Source organism: Podarcis vaucheri, assembly GCF_965113315.1.
Source record: "Podarcis vaucheri genome assembly, chromosome: 11".
Classification (NCBI taxonomy): Eukaryota; Metazoa; Chordata; class Lepidosauria; order Squamata; family Lacertidae; genus Podarcis; species Podarcis vaucheri.
Window position 1 is genome coordinate 4,203,609 of NC_138749.1, and position 22,049 is coordinate 4,225,657.

Sequence of the window (22,049 nt, forward strand, 5' to 3'; positions counted from 1 at the left end):
GTCTCACCAAAGCAATTATAAATCCAAATTAATGCTCTCCATAGGAGACAGTGCCACAAAACCTCACAGTATTTTACACAGTCTTTCGTTTGAAGAACTCCATAGGTAGATTCTAAAGTTCTTGTAAAGTCCCTGTTACATTCCATTTACAATTGTAATCCAATAGTAAATTCAATCCATTAACAGTTTCTTGGTTCATCTTCAGTGAAGGTTTGCCGGATCATAAATCAGCAAATATAATGTAAACAAAGTATATATATAATGGGAGCAGAGAGCACGTTGGACTTGCTGTCAGCTGTGTTATCTTGTTAAAATTATCCATGACAATATTTTTTTTAAGTAAAAACAGAATATAAAAGCAGGTCAAAGTAGGCCAACATACTCTGCCTTTTATTCTCTGATACCTCTGAGTAAGGAAGGGTCAATTGGGAGTTGGCTAGACAGGCAAATGAAACTCAAAAGCCCGGATCTAATTTGTCAGGAAGTCAGGGCATACAATGAAATTATTCACTGTTTGATCTACTCCCAGGGTAGGGCCAGAAAGAACATGATGCCACGACCTATGGGAAGCTGAGCAGGTCTAGGTCTGGCTAGTGCTGGGTGGGAGACTGCCTGAGAACCGCATGTGCATGTATGCTACTTTGGGCTCCATGATGGAAGAGAAGGCTAAATGTAAGCAAATAAACATGTAAGTATGAGCAGCTAGAGATCAAATGTCGCTAAATGGCAGCTTTAAGCCATTTCTCTAGCTCTAGGAGGAGCACCTAAAGGCTGGCTGTGAACCTGTGAAAATGAGATGGTAGTGCCTAAAAGCATGCCATGATTTTTCCAGCCCCCCTAAAGGACCTGAAACAGTTGTATCCCTAAGTTCTCATTTGAATTCTTTTACTTCTAGCCCTCTTCCCAAAGTTACAAACAGACACTCAATCTCATTTTAACCCGTTGCTCCAAAGTCGTTCCAAGAAGTTGTTCTCTGCACCCCATCTCTTCTAGATGCTGAAAGGAAGGCTCTTGCTCTGCTCCCATGGCCAGAGGGGGCCAACCAAACAGAGAGTAAAATCTAGTTGGAAAGATTTAGTTTAAATACATCAGCCGAAGACCTATGTATGCAAATTAGTTCAAAAAAGATGTGAGCCTATTAGTACCAAACAGAAATCAACAGCAGATTATATATACATGAATCTTGGGAAAGAAGAAAGTATATGAGGATGACAGTAAGGAACAGCATATGCAGATAATGATTACATGGGAAACAAAACAGCACATGTTTATGCAATTACTTTCATATACTGTTCCTTACACAGTACACTACTCCCTTCCTCGTGATTCATGTATACGTTTACGATCCATCGACCTCCGTCTGCTACCATATGTTTTCAAGCCTGTGAACTTCCGGGAAAATTCTTTCCCACAGCTAGTCACATCATGTGATGTAAACATGCTACCAGTTTGCAGTTTGCAGCTGCGCTGCTCTCATATCGTGACAGTATATACAATATGCTGTTGTTCTCCCTTTGATATCTTTACGCTCACATCGTTCATGAACTAAAATCCATTCACTCATCTCAAGCGACGCTCCCCGGCCCCTCACAACAGCCCTGCAGAGTAGGGCGAGGGGCGAGAGAGAGAGAGGCTGGCAGGCCCAGGTCCCCCCGCCCTGGGAGTGGGGGCTTCCCCGTAACCCCCGGGCCTGGCTCCGCACTTGGCGGGGCGTCTTTCCTGAGGCAACGGAGGCGGTTCTCTGCACATGCTCAGGAAACACGGCAGCCTTTGCCATCGTTTATCACTGGCCCGCCGTCAAATTACAATACGATATGATACGGTAATCTTTATTGTCATTGTCCCATACAGAACAACGAAATTGAAGAAATCTATATAAGACATTCAGAAACCAACAAGCCTGTTATTCCAGCTATCGCAGCCTGGTTAGCCCCCTAAAAACTCTGATACCCCATAATTAAATACAGTATACTCCCACAGAAACTCCTTACACTGCATTTAAAACCAAAATCGCATTTGGCTAGAAACTGTTTCTCAGGCGGCTAGTCCTGGTCTTTATAACCCTGGACCTTCTTCCAGAAGGCAGAAGCTGAAAGAGATCATTTCCGCCCCCTGCTATCCCTTCTCCTCTCGCCACCCCGCGACCTCGAGTCCCTCCTGAGGTAAAGACACAGCCCAATGAGCAGCCACAACCGCCATCTTGAAACAACCGCCACTCCCAGCATCCGACCTGCCACGCCCCGCACGCCTGACTCTGACCTCCGATTGGCTGGTGGGGCCTGGGCTTTGCCCAGATACGGCGCAAGCAAAGTGTTGTCGGAGGAGCCGGCCAATGGGGAGGACTCGGAACGGGCGGGGGGAGAAAGCGAGGAGGAGGAGGTGGAGCCAGCTCTCCCATTGCCTTCTGGGAGCCGTAGTGCCTGCTCTCCATTCCTCCCCCTACAGAAGGGCCTAAATGGAGGCAGTGAGAGATATTATTTTCTTGGGCTCCATGATCATGGCAGATGCTGACAGCAGTCACAAAATTACAAGACGCCTGCTTCTTGGGAGAAAAGCAATGACAAACCTAGACAGCATCTGAAAAAGCAGAGACATCACCTTGCCGACAAAGGTCCATACAGTGGTACCTCGGGTTACAGACGCTTCAGGTTACAGACTCTGCCAACCCAGAAATAGTACCTTGAGTTAATAACTTTGCTTCAGGATGAGAACCGAAATCGTGCTCCAGCAGCGCGGCGGCAGCAGGAGGATCCATTAGCTCAAGTGGTGCTTCAGGTTAAGAACAGTTTCAGGTTAAGAACGGACCTCCAGAATGAATTAAGTACTTAACCCCAGCTACCACTGTATAGTTAAAGCTATGGTTTTTCCAGTAGTGATGTATGGAAGTGAGAACTGGACCATAAAAAAGGCTGATCGCCGAAGAATTGATGCTTTTGGATTCTGGTGCTGGAAGAGACTCTTGAGAGTCCCATGGACTGCAAGAAGATCAAACCTCTCCATTCTGAAGGAAATAAGCCCTGAGTGCTCACTGGAAGGACAGATCCTGAAGCTGAGGCTCCAAGACTTTGGCCACCTCATGAGAAGAGAAGACTCCCTGGAAAAGGCCCTGAAACTGGGAAAGATGGCGGGCACAAGGAGAAGGGGACGCAGAGGACGAGATGGTGGGACAGTGTTCTTGAAGCTCCCAGCATGAGTTTGACCAAACTGCGGGAGGCAGTGGAAGACAGGAGGGCCTGGCGTGCTCTGGTGCATAGGGGTCATGAAGAGTAAGACATGACTAAACGACTAAACAACAACAACAACACACAGTTGTAATTCAACCAGTGTTTAATTGCTTTTTAATTGTTGATTTTCCCACCTGGCCTCAATATTTTTAGCTTGCCTTATTTTCATCCGTGAGCTGCCTTGAGTCCCCGTCAGGAAAATAAATATGTGATCATTCTAATAATAAATTCAAGCCAGGCATTTTTCATCCCTATATACAATGCTGGCAAGAGAGGAAGGCCACCCATAACTTAGAGTGAGGAGGTGAAACAAGCATATCATCCTCGGATGAAGGGTGTCATAGAAATTTGATGAATTTATTTTACTTTAATAAATATAATAATGATATTGCCTTGACCTGCTTGGCCAAAAAATCTCACATGGCCTTTGGATTCAGCAAAACCCAGGGGGACCGCAGTGAAACTGCAAGGCCACACCTGCACACACCTGGCCCATTGTCCCAGGCCAGGTGAGCAAGAGGTCTCCTTTCCACTGACATCATTGCGCTCCTGATGTTGCCATAAATAATGCTGTGACCTCATGTCTCCAGGGGCTTGGGGGCCCCTAGCAACGCTGGTGAAGAGGAGCCACATTATCAGAGAGTTTTTATTTCCTTTTGCCCCCTGAAGATTACAGATCACAAAGAGGCGAAGGGGAATATCAGGTAAAATAACTCCTGCGCATTCAAACTGGCTGCCTCTGGTTGCTAACCTTCATTCTGACAGATTGTTATTGAACTGCCCCGGATACTTTCCTTTTTTTGACGAAGGGTGGTGTATTTTATTCCCTAAAAGAATAAAATAAATTGTGGGGTTGGCCAAATAACAGCCCATCATGATAGTAAGATTCCATAAAGTTTGGATTCAATTTGCTCCAGGAGTTGCCGTCGCTTAGCCCCAGAACGTGTTTTCAGCCCTAAAGAATCTCAGTCTTAGGACAGGAGAACTAATGAAGGCAAGGAGGCCTCTGAACATATGCAAAGTGCCTTTCCTTTCACCACTTGAGTTGCAGCAAGCAATTCCTACCCCTTGTTGCACACCAACCCAATCACCTTCTTCTTGCTGCTCCAGCCTGACACTCTGCAACTATGGGAGACGCAAGACCCTCTTGGGGTGTCGATGGTGTGAACCCCTCCATCATAGGCTCAGGTTGCATAGATGTGCAAATAAACCATAGATCCTCAAGAGATCACCATCTCCGCTGCCCCTCAATCCCAAAAGTAAACACAAACCCTGGGTGAATGCCTGGAACCCGTGGACTCTCGCACCACGGAGATTGGGTTGGCGTGCAGCAATAGGGAGGGATTGCTTGCTGCCTCTCAAGTGGTGAAAGGAAGGGGAGTCCAAAGGGGTTCCCAATGAGCAAACCAACCAGGGGGCCATTTCCTCTCTTGCAGGATGGCCTCCTTCCTGAAGAGGTTCCGGGGCCTGAAAAAGAAGGACCAGGAAAGTAATGAAAACATCCAGGAGAGCAACCAGGGGCAGCGGGACAAGGTGGAGGCCCCGTCATCTAGTCTGCAACAAAGTGCCACCCACGACCCGGCTGGCCAGAGAACCTCCCAGCTCTTGCCCATGCTGGTGAAACCTTCCCAGTCACCTGCGGAGGCCAGGAGGAAATCTCAGGCCCCTTCGGTAGTCTTCCCAGACCTGGTCCAGCGTCAGACCAGCACTGTTCAGCCAGTCAGCAGCAGACAGGACTCCAGGCAGCAGCGGCACTTGTCCCTGGGGAAAAAGAAGAGCCCTGAGGATTCTGGGCCAGTGTTCCCAGGTGAGTAGGCAGACCCAGATCCCCTTTGGGTTCCCCTTGGTAAGGCCTGCGTCATCCGAGGCCGGGGTCTCTCTTGGTTTCCTTGATCTCTGGGCGCAAGTCCCACCCACCCCACCCCTCCTTTTTAAGAGGCGTGTAACATGGAGCAGGGACTTCCAGGTGGCTGCCCCTGTTCTGTTCTGCATTGCTGGGGGTTGGACTAGGTGACCCCGCAGGTCCCTTCAAACGCTACAGTTCTATGATCCCTTCTCAGTTATGCCATGCATCTGCTATCTGCACTTTCCAGAAACCATTTTTCCCAGTTTGGTGAAAGGGGACAAATTCAACACAGCGCTAAGCAGATTGCCACATTTGCTCAGACATTTCTGCTTTCCTGGTGGGACAACCTACCCGCTCTTTCCCCCCTGCATGTTTTGTTCTGGGGGTTCGCCTGCCTACCCCTGAGCCAATTAGGGGGTGCTTGGGGGGCATATGGGGAGAAGAGAGGGTGGGGGAAGCCCAATTGTGCTAGCAGAAGTCCAGGGTGCATGGAACGTACACACATGTGGGAAGTGTCTTGTAATTCTGGATATGCAGGAGTTTACAGTGAAGAGCAACGACAAAGTAGTACTAGGAGCCGTGGGGAGCTCTTTCCCTGATGAAGGCTGGAAATGACCCTCAGCCACCCCAGAAAGACCCCTCCCCTGAAAGTTTACCCCAGTATGATAGACACCAGGTGGTGCCATTTGTTTTGTTTTTTTTTAAGTTTTTTTATTAAATTTTACAAAATATAGAAAAGATACAAAGACAAGGACAAGAAGAAACTAAAAACACAAAATACAACAATACACACATTAAGCATAAAAATACAAAATACAAAAATACGTACGTTAGAAACTGATAGTAAAAAGAAAAAGCACATATAAGAAAAACACAAAAATTCCTTCTTTCTTAATTTTAGATCTTAAATTCACATATTCTCCTGACTTCCTCGCGTCCCCCGTTCTTGTATCCCTTTTCAAAGTTGGTTCAGCAAATTCATAGCCCATTAATTTATCTGTTGTTGGTTTAATCTTAGATTTTATCTTGTTACTAGAACCCCCGCAATTCATTTCAATGTCATCAACATTCAGAAATTTTACAATATTTCTGCAAATAGATATTAAATTTCCCCCAATCTTCTTCCACTGACTCTCCTCCCTGGTCTCGGATTCTGCCAGTCATCTCTGCCATCTCCATGTAGTCCAGGTGGTGCCATTTGAAGCGTGCAGAGATGACAGGGTGCGGCCACCCTTTGGGGCTGCTATTGCCGGTCCGAGGAACTGAGTTCTGTGGCCCCTTCCCCACGACCTGCTTCCTGAACCTTTGTCCGGATCCGTTTGCCAAAGTTTGTGGGGATGTTGAATGAGGTCAGCGAGTGAGCGCTCATCCCAATTCATTCGCAGGGAGATGAGACAATGTCGCTAGCTCCCACTTTCCATTCTAGTTTCCCTGTCACTTTTCCCATGACGAAAAGTATCCGATTTGGAGTCTGTTGGGGAGCGGGAAGTAGGTTCATTGTGCAAATCGCTTCAACCGAGCAACGTGACTCTGCCGACGTGCCATTGAATCCCATCTGGAAGGAGCAACTGGAAGCCCCCTGACAAAGAACTGACCTTTCCTCTCGTCTGTCTCACTTACTCACCTCTCTCTTTCTCTTTCTCTTTCTCTTTCTCAAGAACTCTCAGATGAGAAATTTAGATACTTGTGGGCGAGTAAGAAGCTACTGAGAGGAAGATCGCTTAGAGAAACTTTACAGATGATGGATGAGCGGGAAATATTGGACACCATCCTCAAACACCTCCAGCCAGCTCCCCAGGTGCGTGTGATGCAGGCTAAAGGTAAAGGTAAAGGTACCCCTGCCCATACGGGCCAGTCGTGTCCAACTCTAGGGTTGCGCGCCCATCTCACTTAAGAGGCCGGGGGCCAGCGCTGTCCGGAGACACTTCCGGGTCACGTGGCCAGCGTGACGAAGCTTCTCTGGCGAGCCAGCACCAGCGCAGCACACGGAAACGCCGTTACCTTCCCACTATAAAGCGGTCCCTATTTATCTACTTGCACTTAGGGGTGCTTTTGAACTGCTAGGTGGGCAGGCGCTGGGACCGAACGACGGGAGCTCACCCCGCCACGGGGATTCGAACCACCGACCATGCGATCAGCAAGCCCTAGGCGCTGAGGTTTTACCCACAGCGCCACCCGCATCCTTTATGATGCAGGGGAGAGTTGATTTAAATCAAATCAATTTAAAATCATGACTCAAATCACTAGCCAGTAAGATTTTGGGAATAATAAATGTTCAGAGTTGTTTTTTGCAGTTATATAAAAAACTACTGATTTGGTTATACTGTTAGAAATGCATAGACAGATAATTATGATATTTCTAGTCTAGTCTATTTCTAGGCATGCATATTTTTTAAAGAGAAGACAAGTGGCAAATAAATGGCAACTGTTCTCTAGACAAAAAAACCGACACTTTTCTTAATTTTATTCCCTTTTCTGTCCGACTTTAAAAGCAGACCTCCAGTGTCCACAGAAAATCGACTATCTTGTCCCAGGATTCAGCTGCCTCAAACCTGAGAGCAGCAGTCCCTGGCCAGCAGAAGACCTCTAAGTCAGGACATGAGAAGGTAAGTTCTGAGTATCGTAGATGACACCGGGTGGGGTGGGGTGGGCAGCATACAATCTGAGGAAAGAAGAACAGAGAAGTTTTACTTTCTTTCTTAGCACAGGCCTTGTACATAGCAGGGAGACACTGAACAAAACATTCAGAGGCAAAGCTCCCTCACAACTACCAAGCCAATCAGAGTGCAGGCTTCCTCAGTAAGCGTCAGCAAGCAAAACCTCTACCTTTCCCTCTTTTGGTTATTTGGCTTGAACATGAACACAATTCACCTGGAATGACCTCCTGTGGGAAAGGTGAACTTCCAGCAAAACATTTTCTTCAAGGAGAGTGGGAGGTCGTCCCCCCACTCCTGCTTAGCACACTCAGGCCCTGAGGGACAAGCTAGAGAGGGCCGTAAAAATCTGGTCTCCAGCTGTTTTTGAACTACAATTCCCATCGTCCCTGACCACTGGTCCTGCTAGCTAGGAGTGATGGGTGTTGTAGTCCAAAAACAGCTGGAGACCAAAGTTTGGGAAACCCTGATCTAACGCTAATATTTTAAGGAGCTTTGAACAAGGGTTCTGTGGGGGAAGCAAGATCATTCATGGGGCTTCTAATGTCTGGTGCAGACAGAACTTTGGTTTCTTCTGAGCCCGAGGGTCCACAGCAGTTGGCTCCCCCTTTCCCCCTTTGGGAAAAGAGAGGGGGCAGAGCGTTTGGCAGTCTCCCTCATTGAGCAAGTTGACCAACTCTGCCTCTTCTGGCTGTCCCCGCAGGGAATACAAGGAGATCGTCTGAACGCAACCTGCTGCTCAGGTTTTCTCTCTGTCTTGGCAACCAACAACTGTGGCGTAGGTGGGGTGCCAGAAAAGAGAACACCCTCTCCCAATTTCAGTCACGCAGGGTGGGTGGGGAGACCCATAAGAGGCTGTGGGTGCAGGTACTAGTTTTCTTAAAAAGCGGGAAGAACCTAGGGTCAGTTTATCTAGGACAAAAGTGTGTCGTAAGAACGAAAGAGGAGCCTGCTAGGTAAGAGCAGCAGCCTGCACAGTCCAGGATCCTTATCTCACAGTGGCCAACCAGATAGAATCATAGAATCATAGAATCATAGAGTTGGAAGAGACCACAAGGGCCATTGAGTCCAACCCTCTGCCAAGCAGGAAAAACCATCAGAGCACTCCTGACATATGGTTGTCAAGCCTCTGCTTAAAGACCTCCAAAGGAGGAGACTCCACCACTCTCCTTGGCAGCAAATTCCACTGTCGAACAGCTCTTACCCATGGGAAATTTGAAAGCAAAATTCGAACACAGAGGCCTTCCCCCTCCTGTGGTTTCCAGCAACTGGTATTCAGAAGCAATCGTGCCTCCAGCTGTGGAGGCAGAGCAATTAGGACATGCTGAACTTTTCAGCTTTCAAATTCCTCAAATGAGGGGTACTAAAGAGTTGGGATTTCAGAAGATACTGTGGTTAAATTAATATAATTTAGTTTTGTGTGGTAAGTAAACTGTGTCTCAAATTACATACAAATCATTAAAACAATTGTCTAGTACTTGCAATCTATTATTATTTCTATTATTTCTATTATTTCTATTATTTCTATTATTTCTATTATTTCTATTATTATTATTATTATTATTATTATTATTATTATTATTTAGCATTACCTGACATTTTCAGAAGGTAAAATTGAAATTCTTTGGTTTTCGAAAAGCAGTTTATGTAACTGGTGGGGTCTCCTCACTGTGACTCACCCAAACCTTCCCCACCCCTTAGACTGTCCTCTATAGATACTACGGACTCAAACTACGGGATTCCAGCAACAAAGATACAGTCCACCAATACTTGCACTTACTTCTAAAGTTGCCTCTTGAGGAGGAAACAGTCAGAGAGGTGAGTGAATTCCTGTGTTCCCTTAAAGTCCTAGGCAGTGCTACACGGTTTTGACAAATGTACACGTTTTTGCCAGCAGATCCCACTAATACAACACATTTATTCAAACATTGGTTGGATGACTGCATCACAAAATTACCTGTGCAAATTTTGAAAGATAGCAATGTTTTGTTTCAAACATTGTTTCTGAAAGTGCAGATTGACGTGTGTTATGAGAATTATAAGGTCCAAGATATAAAATAAGTGTACCAAGCAAACACATACATAAATAAATAAATAAATATATAAACCGCATGTCTGAAACAGTACAGGGAAAAGTCCTGAAACCATTTTGTCTCTCCCAAACTGACCTCAAATGTTTCTCTGCAAGGAGGGAGGAAATGAGAAAAACCTCCCCATTGTCTCTTTGCTCACAAATCCTGCCATAAGGGCACATTTAAGATATGATTAGGGTGAGCCTGTGACCTGGACTCAGGAATTAAGTACCGTAGTTTTCATCACGAAAGAATAGCCAGGCTGTCCAGGTAAACCCATTAGCAGCCAGGTAACCCCACCAACATTTTTGTGTCAGACAGGATTCTGTTGTAGATCTCCCCTTCTCTGATGTATGTATGATATATGGGGGGGGGGCGGGTCTTGGGCTCCAGGGTGGGCAAATTCAAAATGTCTTGCGTGTCATTGTATGGGGTCCCTCCTGCCTCCTGCGTGTGGTTGTGAGCACCCTGTTGCAACAGTTCATAAAAATCAGGCTTACTAGCTGCTTTGCTTCTCAAGATTCTCTGGTTGGCCTCTGTTATTTTCTCCTACCAATAGAGAACCTGCAAAAGGACTCTATGGGCTCTTGGGTACCCCATAAGGGAAAAGGAGCAGTTTTTTCCTTATAACACGTGCATCATTCTCCCTAGGGAATTTCTGAGGCTGTCGGTGTGGCTTCATACTGCCATTTATCTCAGATGCTGATGGCGCTGCGTGATTTCGGCCATGCAGTCATTGCAAGGAAGATGGAGATGTCTGAGGTAAGGGTGTCAAATGAGGAAGGAGCATTGCAAGAGTGTAGCTCAGCCATCCACAACCTGGTGCCCCTTCCCCATCCGTGTGTTTGGAACTGGAACTCCCATCAGCCCCAGATAGCATGGCCAATGGTTAGACACGATGGGAGTTGTAGCACAACAATATCTGAAGGCTACCAGGTTGAGACGATCCTGGCAGATTGGGTCCTTAGCTGCTATTTTTTAATATATATTATATTTTTATTGGTTTTCAAATACAAAAAACAAATTCATACACTCCATACATCTTAATTAAATCTTACTTCTCTTTTTGACTTCCCTCAATTTGTCTGCAATTCCTTCCCTTTATTACTTTTAACACATTTCTGCCATTTTAACCATTTCCCCTCACAGAGCTTCCTTAAAACTTACAAACGTAATTTGATTATCACTCAGTTTTTGCATATATTGGATAAACCTTTCCCAGTCTTCTTTAAATCTTTGGTCTCGTCGATTCCGGATCCTTCCAGTCATTCTATCCAGTTCTGCATAGTCCATCATTTTAGTTCTGCATTCTTCTATCGTAGATAGCTCCTCCTGTTTCCATTTCTGGGCCATCAGTATTCTTGCTGCTGTCACTGCATATAAAAATAACTTCTTTTCTTTCTTATTTATCTCCATTCTACTTCTCTGTTTATTATCATTGCAAATTGTGCTTGTAACGCTTTAATATTCATTTTAGTTTTTTTATCTTCCGTACTGGTAACCAATCTCTTCTCATTCTCCATTATTTGTTTTAAAATTTCTTTTTTCCCCTTTTCTCTCAATTTATTGGGTCCTTAGCTGCTATTTAGATCCACATCAAAGCATACGAAACAGCCTTTGGGTTCCTATTATCTAGAACAGGCATCCCCAAACTCAGCCCTCCAGATGTTTTGGGACTACACTTCCCACCATCCCTGACCACTGGTCCTGTTAGCTAGGGATGTGGGAGTTGTAGTCCCAAAACATCTGGAGGGCCGAGTTTGGGAATGCCTGATCTAGAAAAACAGACCTGTGTTGGAAGAGAATGAATCCTCCTCCATTTCAAAATATGCTCTTTTTCAAGGGATGTGATCCTTACCACTCCAATAAAGGAATTTGATCTGCTAATGCTCTCAGTATGTAAGGCCAGAAACTTCCTCTGGGTGTATGTCTCAGCCATCCTTCTGACGTGGGCTCCAGCAGTCCTGTCTCTGTGGCTCCAGATCCTGGATCTAATCTGATCCTTTTGCTCAGTCAGTCAGTCAAACAGATTCGTTAGAAACCACTGGTCATCCCCAAAGTGCAAGCAATACAAAAGTGCATTGACTCATGTTTTTAGCTTGGTTGTTGGATGCTTGGCTGGCATTTCTTCAATAGTGGAAGCTAATTTTGGTGGGTGGGGGGTTGTCTCCTGGTTACCATAGAAGATAGAATCACAGAGTTGTAGAGTTGGAAGGGACCCCAAGGGTCATCTAGTCCAACCCCCTGCAATGAAGAAGAAGAAGAAGAAGAGTTTGGATTTGATATCCCGCCTTTCACTCCCCTTCAGGAGTCTCAAAGCGGCTAACATTCTCCTTTCCCTTCCTCCCCCACAACAAACACTCTGTGAGGTGAGTGGGGCTGAGAGACTTCACAGAAGTGTGACTGGCCCAAGGTCACCCAGCAGCTGCATGTGGAGGAGCGGAGACACGAACCCGGTTTCCCAGATTACGTGACTACCGCTCTTAACCACTACACCACACTGGCTCTCAGGGATCTCAGCTCAAGCATCCCTGACAGATGGTCCTCCAGCCTTCGATGAAGGAGAGTCCACAACCTCCTGAGGGAGAGTGTTCCGCTGTCAGAAAGTTTTGAATGGAGAACCTCTTAGTGTTTGGAAGAGGGGACACCTCTCCAACTGAGGGGAGGGAGCAAAACCCAAGAGAGAAGGCAGTCGGCAGGTTGGGAGAGGCAGAGAGAAAGAGGAGAGAGGTTTCAGCTGCAATCAGATTTTGAAAATGGGGTGCTCTCGGGCAAGCGTTCATCTGCCTTATGGGATTGCCTGCTGGCCACATTCCACTATGTTTTAGAGTAGACCCACTGAATTTAATGAACATGACTAAGTTGGGCCCATTCATTTCAACCGGTCTACTTGAAGCAAAGCATAGTTGAGTATCACTCTCTGTGTTCACCTCCATATATTTGTAAATAAGGCGAATTATTACAAAGGCATAGTAACTGCGTGCACATCTAACAGTTCCATAACCTGAGGGGGCCTTGGGGTCGTGTGCCCCCGACTCTCCACTTCTCCTCCAACCCAGCTGGAAGGAGATCAGAACCTTTTCCTTCCATTTTCAGTTAACGTCCATCAAGTGTTACTTCAAACGCCCCAAAGGATGGATAATATTCACTGTGATTTGTTCAAAGGAGGCAAGAAAAATGAAACCCAGGAGTGTGTTGCCCCAAACTCACTTCCCCCACCCTTTCCCTCCAGAATACAGGGGAGAGGAATGCCAGTATCACCATCATACTTTGCTACGGGCAGATGGCTCTTGGGGCGCGGCCTGAAGACCTCCTGCGCTTCATTGAGCTCATCGTGGCAGAGCTCCTCTTCCAATTCCAGAACACCAGGAAGGTATGGCTCTCATTTTCCCACGGACTTCTGTTGCTTGTTCTCTCGGCACTGAGCAGACCTCCTGAGCTCCGTCAAGGTCCTTGCACCACATGCCTTCAGACTGGGCCCTAGGGCAGGGTCTCTGGCTTCATCCACGGAAGGGTTGTAGACTGGGGTGTATACTGACTCCACACGTAGGACCAAATGGGGTATTACAGTGGTACCTTGGTTCTCAAACCTTATCTGTTATGGAAGTCTGTTCTAAAACCAAAGTGTTCCAAAACCAAGGAGCGTTTTCCCATAGAAAGTAATGCAAAATGGATTAATCCGCTCCAGACTTTTAAAAACAACCCCTAAAACAGCAATTTAACATGAATTTTACTCTCTAACAAGACCATTTCTGGGTTAGGCTTAGGGTTAATTTTAGGGTTGGGTTCGTGTTAGGGTAAGGATTAGAATTAGGGTTAGGGTCAGTGTGGCTTTATGTTGCCTTGTGATTTTGATTCAATCTGAATTTTATAAAATCCCTTCTCCTTTTAGGACGAGGCTCTGAAAAAGAGCCTTATGAAGGCAGCCGTTCTAACAACCGAGGCACTTGTGCAAACGAATGTGGGACATGTCATCTTCCCACACAAAGTGGAGCTCACCATCTGCATCATTGTGAGTAAAGAAAAAAGATAAAAAGAGGGGAATCTCATGGGGTTTTTCCAGAGCGTTTTTTTTTTTATAGCTGTGTAGGTCTAGCTCTGGTAAAATGTCGGTGTTGCAGGTTCTGAGCATCTGGCCCCAAACAATTTCTGGGTGGTCACGTTCTGCTCCAGCTCAAGTTTCCCAACCCTCTTGCAAGGCAGCCCTCCATTGTGGCAACCTCAGCAGGATGTCACCAGCGCCTAAGGAAAAGAGGCTGGGTTCTCCCAGGAGGAGAGGGCTGTCCATGGCTCCTAGCCATGATTGCTATGTTCTACCTCCACAGAGGAAGGAAGCAATGTTTCTGAACATCAGTTGCTGGAAGCCACAGGCGGGGAGAGAGCTCTTGGGCTCATGGTCTGCTCCCTGGTTTCTCACCGCTGTGAGAACAGGATGCTGGACTAGATGGGCTATTGGCCTGGTCCAGAAGGCTGATCTTACCTTTTTCTGAGGTAGAGCTCTGTCCAGCTGAAAGATGGATCTGATTCCCAGATCCAGGAAGCCCACTCTTCTCCCCTGGGAGGACCCAGTTGCCAGCTGCAAAGGTGCTGTCCAGAGGGCTGGGCTGGAGAGAGAGCACAAGTCAGGGCTTGGAGTGGTGGTGGCAGCGATGGTGCCTCCAGGTCTCTGACGTGCTGTGTGCTTCCCCACAACAGGAAATCATTGAAGAGGAGCCGTTGGGATCTTTCTCTATTTCTGTCCTGCACCACGCCATCATCACCATCACCTGCATGACGTAAGTACAGGGAGGAACTTCTCCCTGCCCCACCTATTCCTGGTCCTTCCCTTGCCATACACTTGGCCAGACACACTGCATATTTCCTCACCAGGTTTATGGACTGCTGGGTGCTGAGCATTTCCTCTCCTTTCTCTTTCCTCTTCAGGGCCGTGAGACCACCGATGGACTCCATGCTTCGGTCTGAGCTAGTGAAAAAAAGCACCAAGAAGGTGTTTTCGTTGCCCTCCTTGAAACTTACAAAACTCAAAGCCGGGAGTCCCACGAAATCATCACAGAGCCAGGTGACTGGACCTTCTGCTTCTTGGGATATGAATGGAGGAAAATGGAGTTGCCAGGTTAAAGGATTTGAGGGCAGAGAGTCTGGGCCGTGTAAGCTACAGATAATGCTGCCACAGACACTTGGCTCATCACAGTGATGTAACAACCAGAGGCTTTGGGTGTATATTTTTGATTGTAATCATGTTTCAATATTAACTGCATTTAACCTTTGGCTAGAATGCATCCACGAATGATTCCTGCATGCCTGCATTTTGTGACTCTCATGCCTCCCTCCTACACTGCATTTAATATTTTTTTTGTTTGCTCGTTTGTTTATACGCCGCCCACCTGATTGGGTTACTCCAGCCACTCTGGGCGGTTTCCAACAAATTAAAACACAGCAAGACATCAAATATTTAAAGCTTCCCTATGCAGGGCTGCCTTCAGATGTCTTCAGAAGGAAGTATAATTATGTATCTCTCTGACATCTGATAGGAGGGTGTTCCACAGGGTGGGCCCACCACCGAGAAGGCCCTCTTCCTGCTTCCCTGTAACCTCCGTTCTTGCAGTGAAATAGAGTTGAAGAATGTGTGCTTCTCCAGCTGTGCTGCCATTGGCCCCAGTCAGCACAGAACCATAGAATCATGACAGGTGGTCATCCAACCTCTGCTTAAAAACCTCCATGTCTTCCTTGTGGGTTTCCCACTGGGTCATTGCTTGGCCCCTGTGGAAAGGGGCTGCTGGACTAGAAGGCTCCAGAGCACAGGGGATTTCCACGGGGGTCTTCAGCTTTTAACTGCTTTTGCTTCTCTCTTTCAGGACTTTTATCAGCATACGGTCAACGCCTGCCTCAACATGCTCACCAGCTTGCTGTCAGAGGCCCCCTCTCTGGAGGCGCTGCAGGATATATTAGTGGTAAGGGAGCCCCCAAGATGTCAGAGCAGGGGGAGGCAGCAGATCCTGTTGAAATGATTGCACGGGGGGCGTCTGTGGCCAACTCACTGGTTGTGGATGCTGATGGTGAACTGGGCCTCTGTTCTGCTAGGAAGGCTTGTGCAAGGCACACATCCCTTTCCTTTCAAAGATATGTCCTCTGCTGATGGCATATGGGGAAGGGCCGTGGCTCAGGGGCAGAGCTTCTGTTTTGCATGCTCAAGGTCCCCGGTTCAGTCCTCAGCATCTCCAGGTGGGGCTGGGAAAAGGCTCTCTGTCTGAAACCCCGAAGGGCAACTGCCCGTCATTACCTGTGGCCAACACCAAGGTTGGTAGATCAATGGCTGGGCTTGGTCTAAGGATGCTTCCTGCATTCCATGGCTATGGCTGTGGTGAGGTGTGTGTTGTATTATTGTAATTATCACACACACAAATGACAGATCGCAGGGCGGTTCACAACATGAAAATACAAAATGAGAACACAAAATACACAGTAAAACAAAAACAAACCAAGGGCCAATTAATTTCTAATTCTATTAATCTTCAATGTGTTTCATTTAATGGCTTCTTTTTTCTATATCTCAAGTTGTTCTTATTTTGTTTGTAAGCTGCCTGGAGTCCCTGTCAGGGAAAAAGGTGGGGTATAAAATGATGACGATGATGATGAAGTAGAACAAATTGCAGCAAACTTTCTCCTTTACAAAACAACCCCTTTTTGCAATTTGTCCCCTCTATGGTCCCGGCATGATTGATCCAGCCAGTGGCCAAAGCTTTGTGAATTTGCAGATCCGGATTAATGGTTGTCCTTCCATGTGATGATGATTATTTCTCTCCCGCAGCACACAAATGGCTGGATTGACTCCACAAAAATCTATGAGTGCGAAAGAGCTGTCAAGAGCACCAGCTTTCTAATGAAATATGTTTCCGAGCATTTGGACTTTGATGTGAGTGACCAAGGCTTAATGCTGCAATTTCAGATTTGTGGTTTTTTTAATGTATTAAATTTCCATACTGCTCTTCATCTGAGGATCACAGGGTGGTTTACAATATAAATACACAGGAATACAATAACAGATCATTCCGATTAGATAACGTGAATGGGTCTTTTTTCATTTTCGTTTTTAACTAGCTTTAACTTGTATTTAACTTGTCAGTTTTTCTCCGGAAAGGGTAAGTCTAGATTCAATGGAGGTAGGTTACAGGGTGGGATACAGGCTAGCATTTATACTGACCCGTTTAGCATTTATGCTGTGTAAGACACTGTGGTGTAGTAGTTAGAGTGGAGAGACCCGGGTTCAAATTCCCCCGCTCAGCAGTGACTCTCATTGAAGGTGACCTTGGGGGCCTGTGACTGCCTCTTGGCCTAGCCTTCCTCTCAGGATTGTTGTGGGGATTAAAGGAGGAGGAGGAGGAGGAGCGGGACCACCTTGAGCTCCCTGCAGAAAAAGCCGAGAGGTAAATGCAATGAAATAAATAAATAATAAAATTAAAACTTGCATATGTTGCGTGCCTCGAGGGAAGTGATTCATTAGCGAATACAATAATAACTGGTACTAATCAGCACCGATCCCACAGGAAAAACCCTTCTGGAATCCTATCCAGGGCAGAATCAGGCTAATCGGTCTAACCCTCGAGCAAATATGAGGGTTGTGTGTGGAAATTCCCTTCCTGACCTATGTAGATCATAAGAACAGAAGAATCGCTTTGCTGGGTTTGCCAAGACACCCATTTGGTTCATCTTGCTATTTCCAACTTCAGACAGAGGGATGCCTCTTGGGAAATTTCAGCCAGGGTGTTAAATTGATTCTGCATCTGTGCATGAGATATATAATAGCATAGCAAGGTAGCATCTCTCCCCCTTTCCCTCTGGTTTAACAATACTCCCATAGATGTTCTCAGCGATCAAGCTGCGATATATGAGTTCCTGACATCCTGAGGCAGCCTGGACCTCAGATGGTCAGGGCTTTGTAAATGAATAGAAAGACCTTGAAGCTGCCTCGGAAATAGATGGGCCGCCAATGCAGCTGTTTTAAGAATGGTGTCCCATGTTCTCAGCCCGAGGCCCCCACCAGCAATCTGGCCGCAGCATTCTGCATGAGCTGGAGCCTGTGAAGCAGATCCAAGGGCAGACCCCCTAGAAGACATTGCAGTAATCCAGCCTTGAGGTTCCCAAAATATGGACTGCAGTGGTCAGGCTATCCCTGTCTAGGAAGAGCCATAGTTTGCAAACCAGACAAAGCTGGTAAAAGGCACGCCTAGCCCTAGAAGATATTTGGGTCTCTAGCTGCCAAGATGTATCCAGGGGTGCCAGAAACTAGACAGGTAAAAAGAGACTTGGCCTACCCAGGATTCAAGCATGTTGCTTTTATGAATTGTGCGTTTCTGTATACCTTCTCCTGTAATGTCTGCGTTTTGTTGTGGTGGTTTGGAGAACTGCATTGCCAAATTTGTGGAAGCAAGAATTTTGAAGGAAAACCTGTGTCTTGGTTGGCGTATTGCTTTGGAAAGTTCAGGTGTGAACTAGATGGACTTTCCCCTGCTCCCCAAAGCGGTGTGGCATGGCCATCCCAGGGGAAGGTGCCAGCCAGTGCTATTTTTCTAGAAAAAGAGGTGCCAGGACTCACCATGAACTCACCTCCCTCATTCTCTTATAATGACAACAGCACCCACCTGAGAGGTGCCAGAACTGAGTTCCAGTGAGTTCTGGCTGGAAAAAAGGCCCTGGGGCAAGCCTTGGGTGGGCCACCTAAGCCCAGGTCTCTTGCCCTGCGCCCCTCTGCCACCTTTGCCACCTGAAAGCATGCCAGACGGTTTTCTCTTGCTGGGCTCTGTGGGACGATGACTGACTGTGCATCTCTCTCTCTCCACCTCCTAGATATCCCAGGATTTCCCCCTTCTTGGACAGCTGGTGGCGCTGTTGTCCCTCCACCTCGCAGACAACGTGGAGGAGATTGGCCTGCAGTCAGCGGAGGCCTTGTACCATCTCCATCACATCATGATAGCCAAAATGGGTGAGGGCGAGGCTGGGAAAGGGCGTGTTTCTTGCAAGCCGCAGGGTGGGAGATCTGCAGCCCTCCAGAAGCTGCTTCAACTCCCATCATCCCTGAGTGTTGCCCATGCTGGCTGCTGCTGGGGTTGACGGGAGCTCAGGAGGGCCAGAATTCGTGCCAGGACTGGCCTGACGCAAACACCCCGTTGGCCAGAGACGAGAGGTCAGTCTGAGGGGAGGGATTCACTGCTGAAGAAGACAAGAAAAGCCGCCTGGATCAGACCAGTGGCCCACCCCAGTCCAGCATCCTGTTCCCCCAGGGGTAGACCAGATGCCTCTGGGAAACCAGTCAGCAGAATTCGAACTCAAGAGCTCTTTCTTCTCCTGTGCTTTGCTGCCTCTGACCGTGGAGGCCCAGCATAGCCATCCTGGCTAATAGCCATGGGTAGCCTTCTCTTCCATGAATTTGAAAGCCATCTTGGTCCGTGGCCATCAGTGCCTCCTGTGGCTGGGAGTCCCAAAGTTTAACTGTGCACTGCATGAAGAAGGACCATCCTGAAACTTCAGTTTCATTGGATGTCCCGGAGTTTTGGTTGCCTTCTGAATTTTTCCCAGTTCTCAATTATAATTTTTGAGGTGAAATTGAGAATCTTTTTGTGGGTCGCAGTGGGGAAACTGGGGGGTTTGTGCAGGGAGCACTAATGCTGTCTTCTTTTGCCTGCATATCCCCATCCCTGACCCCGTTTAGCTAAGAAGGTGGAGATGAGGCATAAGAACAGGAAAGGCAACGTGGTCAAATGGTTCCGAGAAGACTTCTTCATCCCTGGGCCCGCCATCTTTTACACCGACATCTCCAACGTGGCCAAGGTGGGTGTGGCTTTTTGGACTGTTTCTTGCTAAGACTGCAGCCAGCTCTCAGTTAGCAGAGGTCTGTCCATTTGGGCAAATGGGGCCCTGCCCCACCAACCTCCTCAGGCAGCCCACGCCTTCTAGGGGATGAGGGAGAGATTCAGAGCAGTTCACATTTAAAGCCAAAGCTATCAAATCCAGGCTTCCTGAAACAATATGAGAACGAAAACATAAGCTGCCTTTGAAATTCATACATCCTTGAGTTTTTCAGTGCCATTTCCTGGCCAAACAGTGTCTACAAAAAGGATTGTGCAAGCTAAAAGTGTCCAGAAAATGAATATATTAGTGTAAATAACATATGGAAATGCATTGTATTAGAATAAATTTTTTGAAGCCAAGCGCCCATTGGTCTAAACTGCATGCCAAATTCTACTTACAGTAGACGCTTGGGTTGCGAACGTGATCCGTGCAGGATGCACGTTCGCAACCCGCAGCATTTGCAACCCGTGTTTGTGCATGCGCGGGTTGCGATTCAGCACTTCTGCGCATGCACAAAGTGGTACTTCCGGGTTTCGGTGGTCTGCAAGCTGAAAAAACGCAACCTGACGCGGTTGTAAACCGAGGTATGAGTGTATTCTAAAAGGTCACATTGCACAAAATGATAGATAGATAGATAGATAGATAGATAGATAGATAGATAGATAGATCCCAACCCCAAACTACTCAGGCACTGCCACAACTGTAAGCCCTGGATAGAGATCCGTATGCATTACAAGCTGCAAGCTGCCAGGCCAATGGATCCTGCAGGAGAATTGTGGAGTAGCCCTAGCTGTGCATCTGATGGGCCACTGCGGTGAGGAGAGCTGCTTCCCTGCATGTCTGACCTTTGCTGGATCGAGAAGAGGCAGTGTGGTGCAGTGGCTAGAGAGTCTGACCAGGCGCTGGGAGACCTAGGGCTCAGATCCCCACTCAGCCAGGAAACTCATGGGGTCAGTCACGGTCTCTCGGTGTAAACTCCCTCATGAGGATGAAATGGGGAGGAGAGAGAACCAGGCATTGCCACCTTGGGCAGAAAAAGAGTATGAAAAGTTGACCCATTTGGTGCCCATTTCATGAGGCGCTGCCAAGCCAATGGGCTATGCCAGGCTTCCTCAACCTCGGCTCTCCAGATGTTTTTGGCCTACAACTCCCATGATCCCTAGCTAGCAGGACCAGTGGTCAGGGATGCTGGGAATTGTAGTCTCAAAACATCTGGAGGGCCGAGGTTGAGGAAGCTTGGACTATGCTAACATTGTGGTGGATGTTTTTGACGTATATTAAGAAATAAACACACAGCCTGCAGGTTCCCACCTAATCTGACTTCGTTTGGCATTGATTGATTATATAACTGATATCCACTATTACTGGCCCTCTCTGTTTCTGCAAGAACAGTTGTCTTATTTCCTAGTCTGACTTTAGATTGTACCTCTTCATGTTCCAAGGTCATAACCAGTTTTAGATGGGGATTGAAAATAGGAAGGCGTCACCTGACTCTTAGTTTTGTTTGTTGTGAAATCTTTCAGTTACTTAAATAAACATTTAAATAGAATCAGAATTGGAGAGTTGGAAGGGACCCTGAGGGTCATCTCAGGCAGAGTGGATGTGTCTTTCACGTGGTTTGTCCCTTGGACTACTGAAAAGTGGTCAGATGTGGAACAGAAGAAAACTCCCTCATCTTTCTTCTTTGTGCCAGGCTTTTGGGGAGCACCTCACGCCCAGCCAGATCAACGAAGTCGTGTTGAAGGCGATTGACAACCTGACAGTGGAAGACAGAGTCGTCTCTCAGGCCTCAGGAAAGCTGCTGAGTTCCTTCCTTGAGGAATGCGGGATGGACATGGAAGATGTAAGGCTCAAAATGGAGGCAGGGGGAAGCAGGTTTCCTCTAAATTAAACATTCTCTTTGGATGTAGAATCAGCTTGTTTCTAGGGGTGTAAGAAGGCATTGATTTCCACGTTTGTGGATTGCGCCTCTGTTTCCATTCTGCTGCAGTTCAGCTTCCAAAAAACAACCACCATGTTTTTAATCTCAGTTTTGTTTTGTTTGTTTTTCTGGGGGGGGGTAATAATCACTTTGAGCATCTTTTTTATCTTGTCATATATCATTCCCCCCAAATCCCTCATTTTCTTTCAGGTTCACCACACTTTCTCATCCTGGTCTTCTTTTATCTTCTTCCAGCTGCCCATAGTTGTGAAGGAGATCTACAACCATCTCCACAGAATATCAGACACCCACACTAAGAATGAGACACTCGCAGCTGTAGTCAACCTTGCTGCGAAGCGCCTGAACCCGGTCGTAGATAGCCTGTTGGACTGCTCAGTGGAATGTGATGAGTAAGGGCCTCTTAGAGATGAGTGCGTTATGGGGGGATATATCCATTTTGCCTGCAAATCTCAGGGTGTCTCAGAT

The 22,049-nt window shown here is 47.0% G+C and overlaps 2 protein-coding genes across 4 annotated transcripts in view; one reads left to right on the forward strand and one right to left on the reverse strand.

The window, feature by feature from the left end:
* The window catches only part of LOC309543087 (uncharacterized protein), a 142,040-nt gene that overhangs the window by 86,757 nt on the left and 33,234 nt on the right, over positions 1–22,049 (reverse strand). The window lies entirely within an intron of this gene.
* Positions 4,662–22,049, forward strand: part of LOC309542626 (maestro heat-like repeat family member 5) — a gene marked incomplete at both ends in the record, with an annotated part of 28,049 nt that continues 10,661 nt past the window's right edge. The window contains 15 exons of the mRNA XM_082241444.1: positions 4,662–5,031; positions 6,729–6,868; positions 7,563–7,676; positions 9,426–9,542; positions 10,448–10,558; positions 13,029–13,169; positions 13,689–13,808; positions 14,492–14,571; positions 14,720–14,855; positions 15,652–15,747; positions 16,605–16,709; positions 18,641–18,776; positions 19,503–19,621; positions 21,336–21,485; positions 21,819–21,973. Of these exons, the coding sequence (XP_082097570.1) occupies positions 4,662–5,031; positions 6,729–6,868; positions 7,563–7,676; positions 9,426–9,542; positions 10,448–10,558; positions 13,029–13,169; positions 13,689–13,808; positions 14,492–14,571; positions 14,720–14,855; positions 15,652–15,747; positions 16,605–16,709; positions 18,641–18,776; positions 19,503–19,621; positions 21,336–21,485; positions 21,819–21,973 (2,090 nt within the window). The remainder of the gene's footprint in view (positions 5,032–6,728; positions 6,869–7,562; positions 7,677–9,425; positions 9,543–10,447; positions 10,559–13,028; positions 13,170–13,688; positions 13,809–14,491; positions 14,572–14,719; positions 14,856–15,651; positions 15,748–16,604; positions 16,710–18,640; positions 18,777–19,502; positions 19,622–21,335; positions 21,486–21,818; positions 21,974–22,049) is intronic.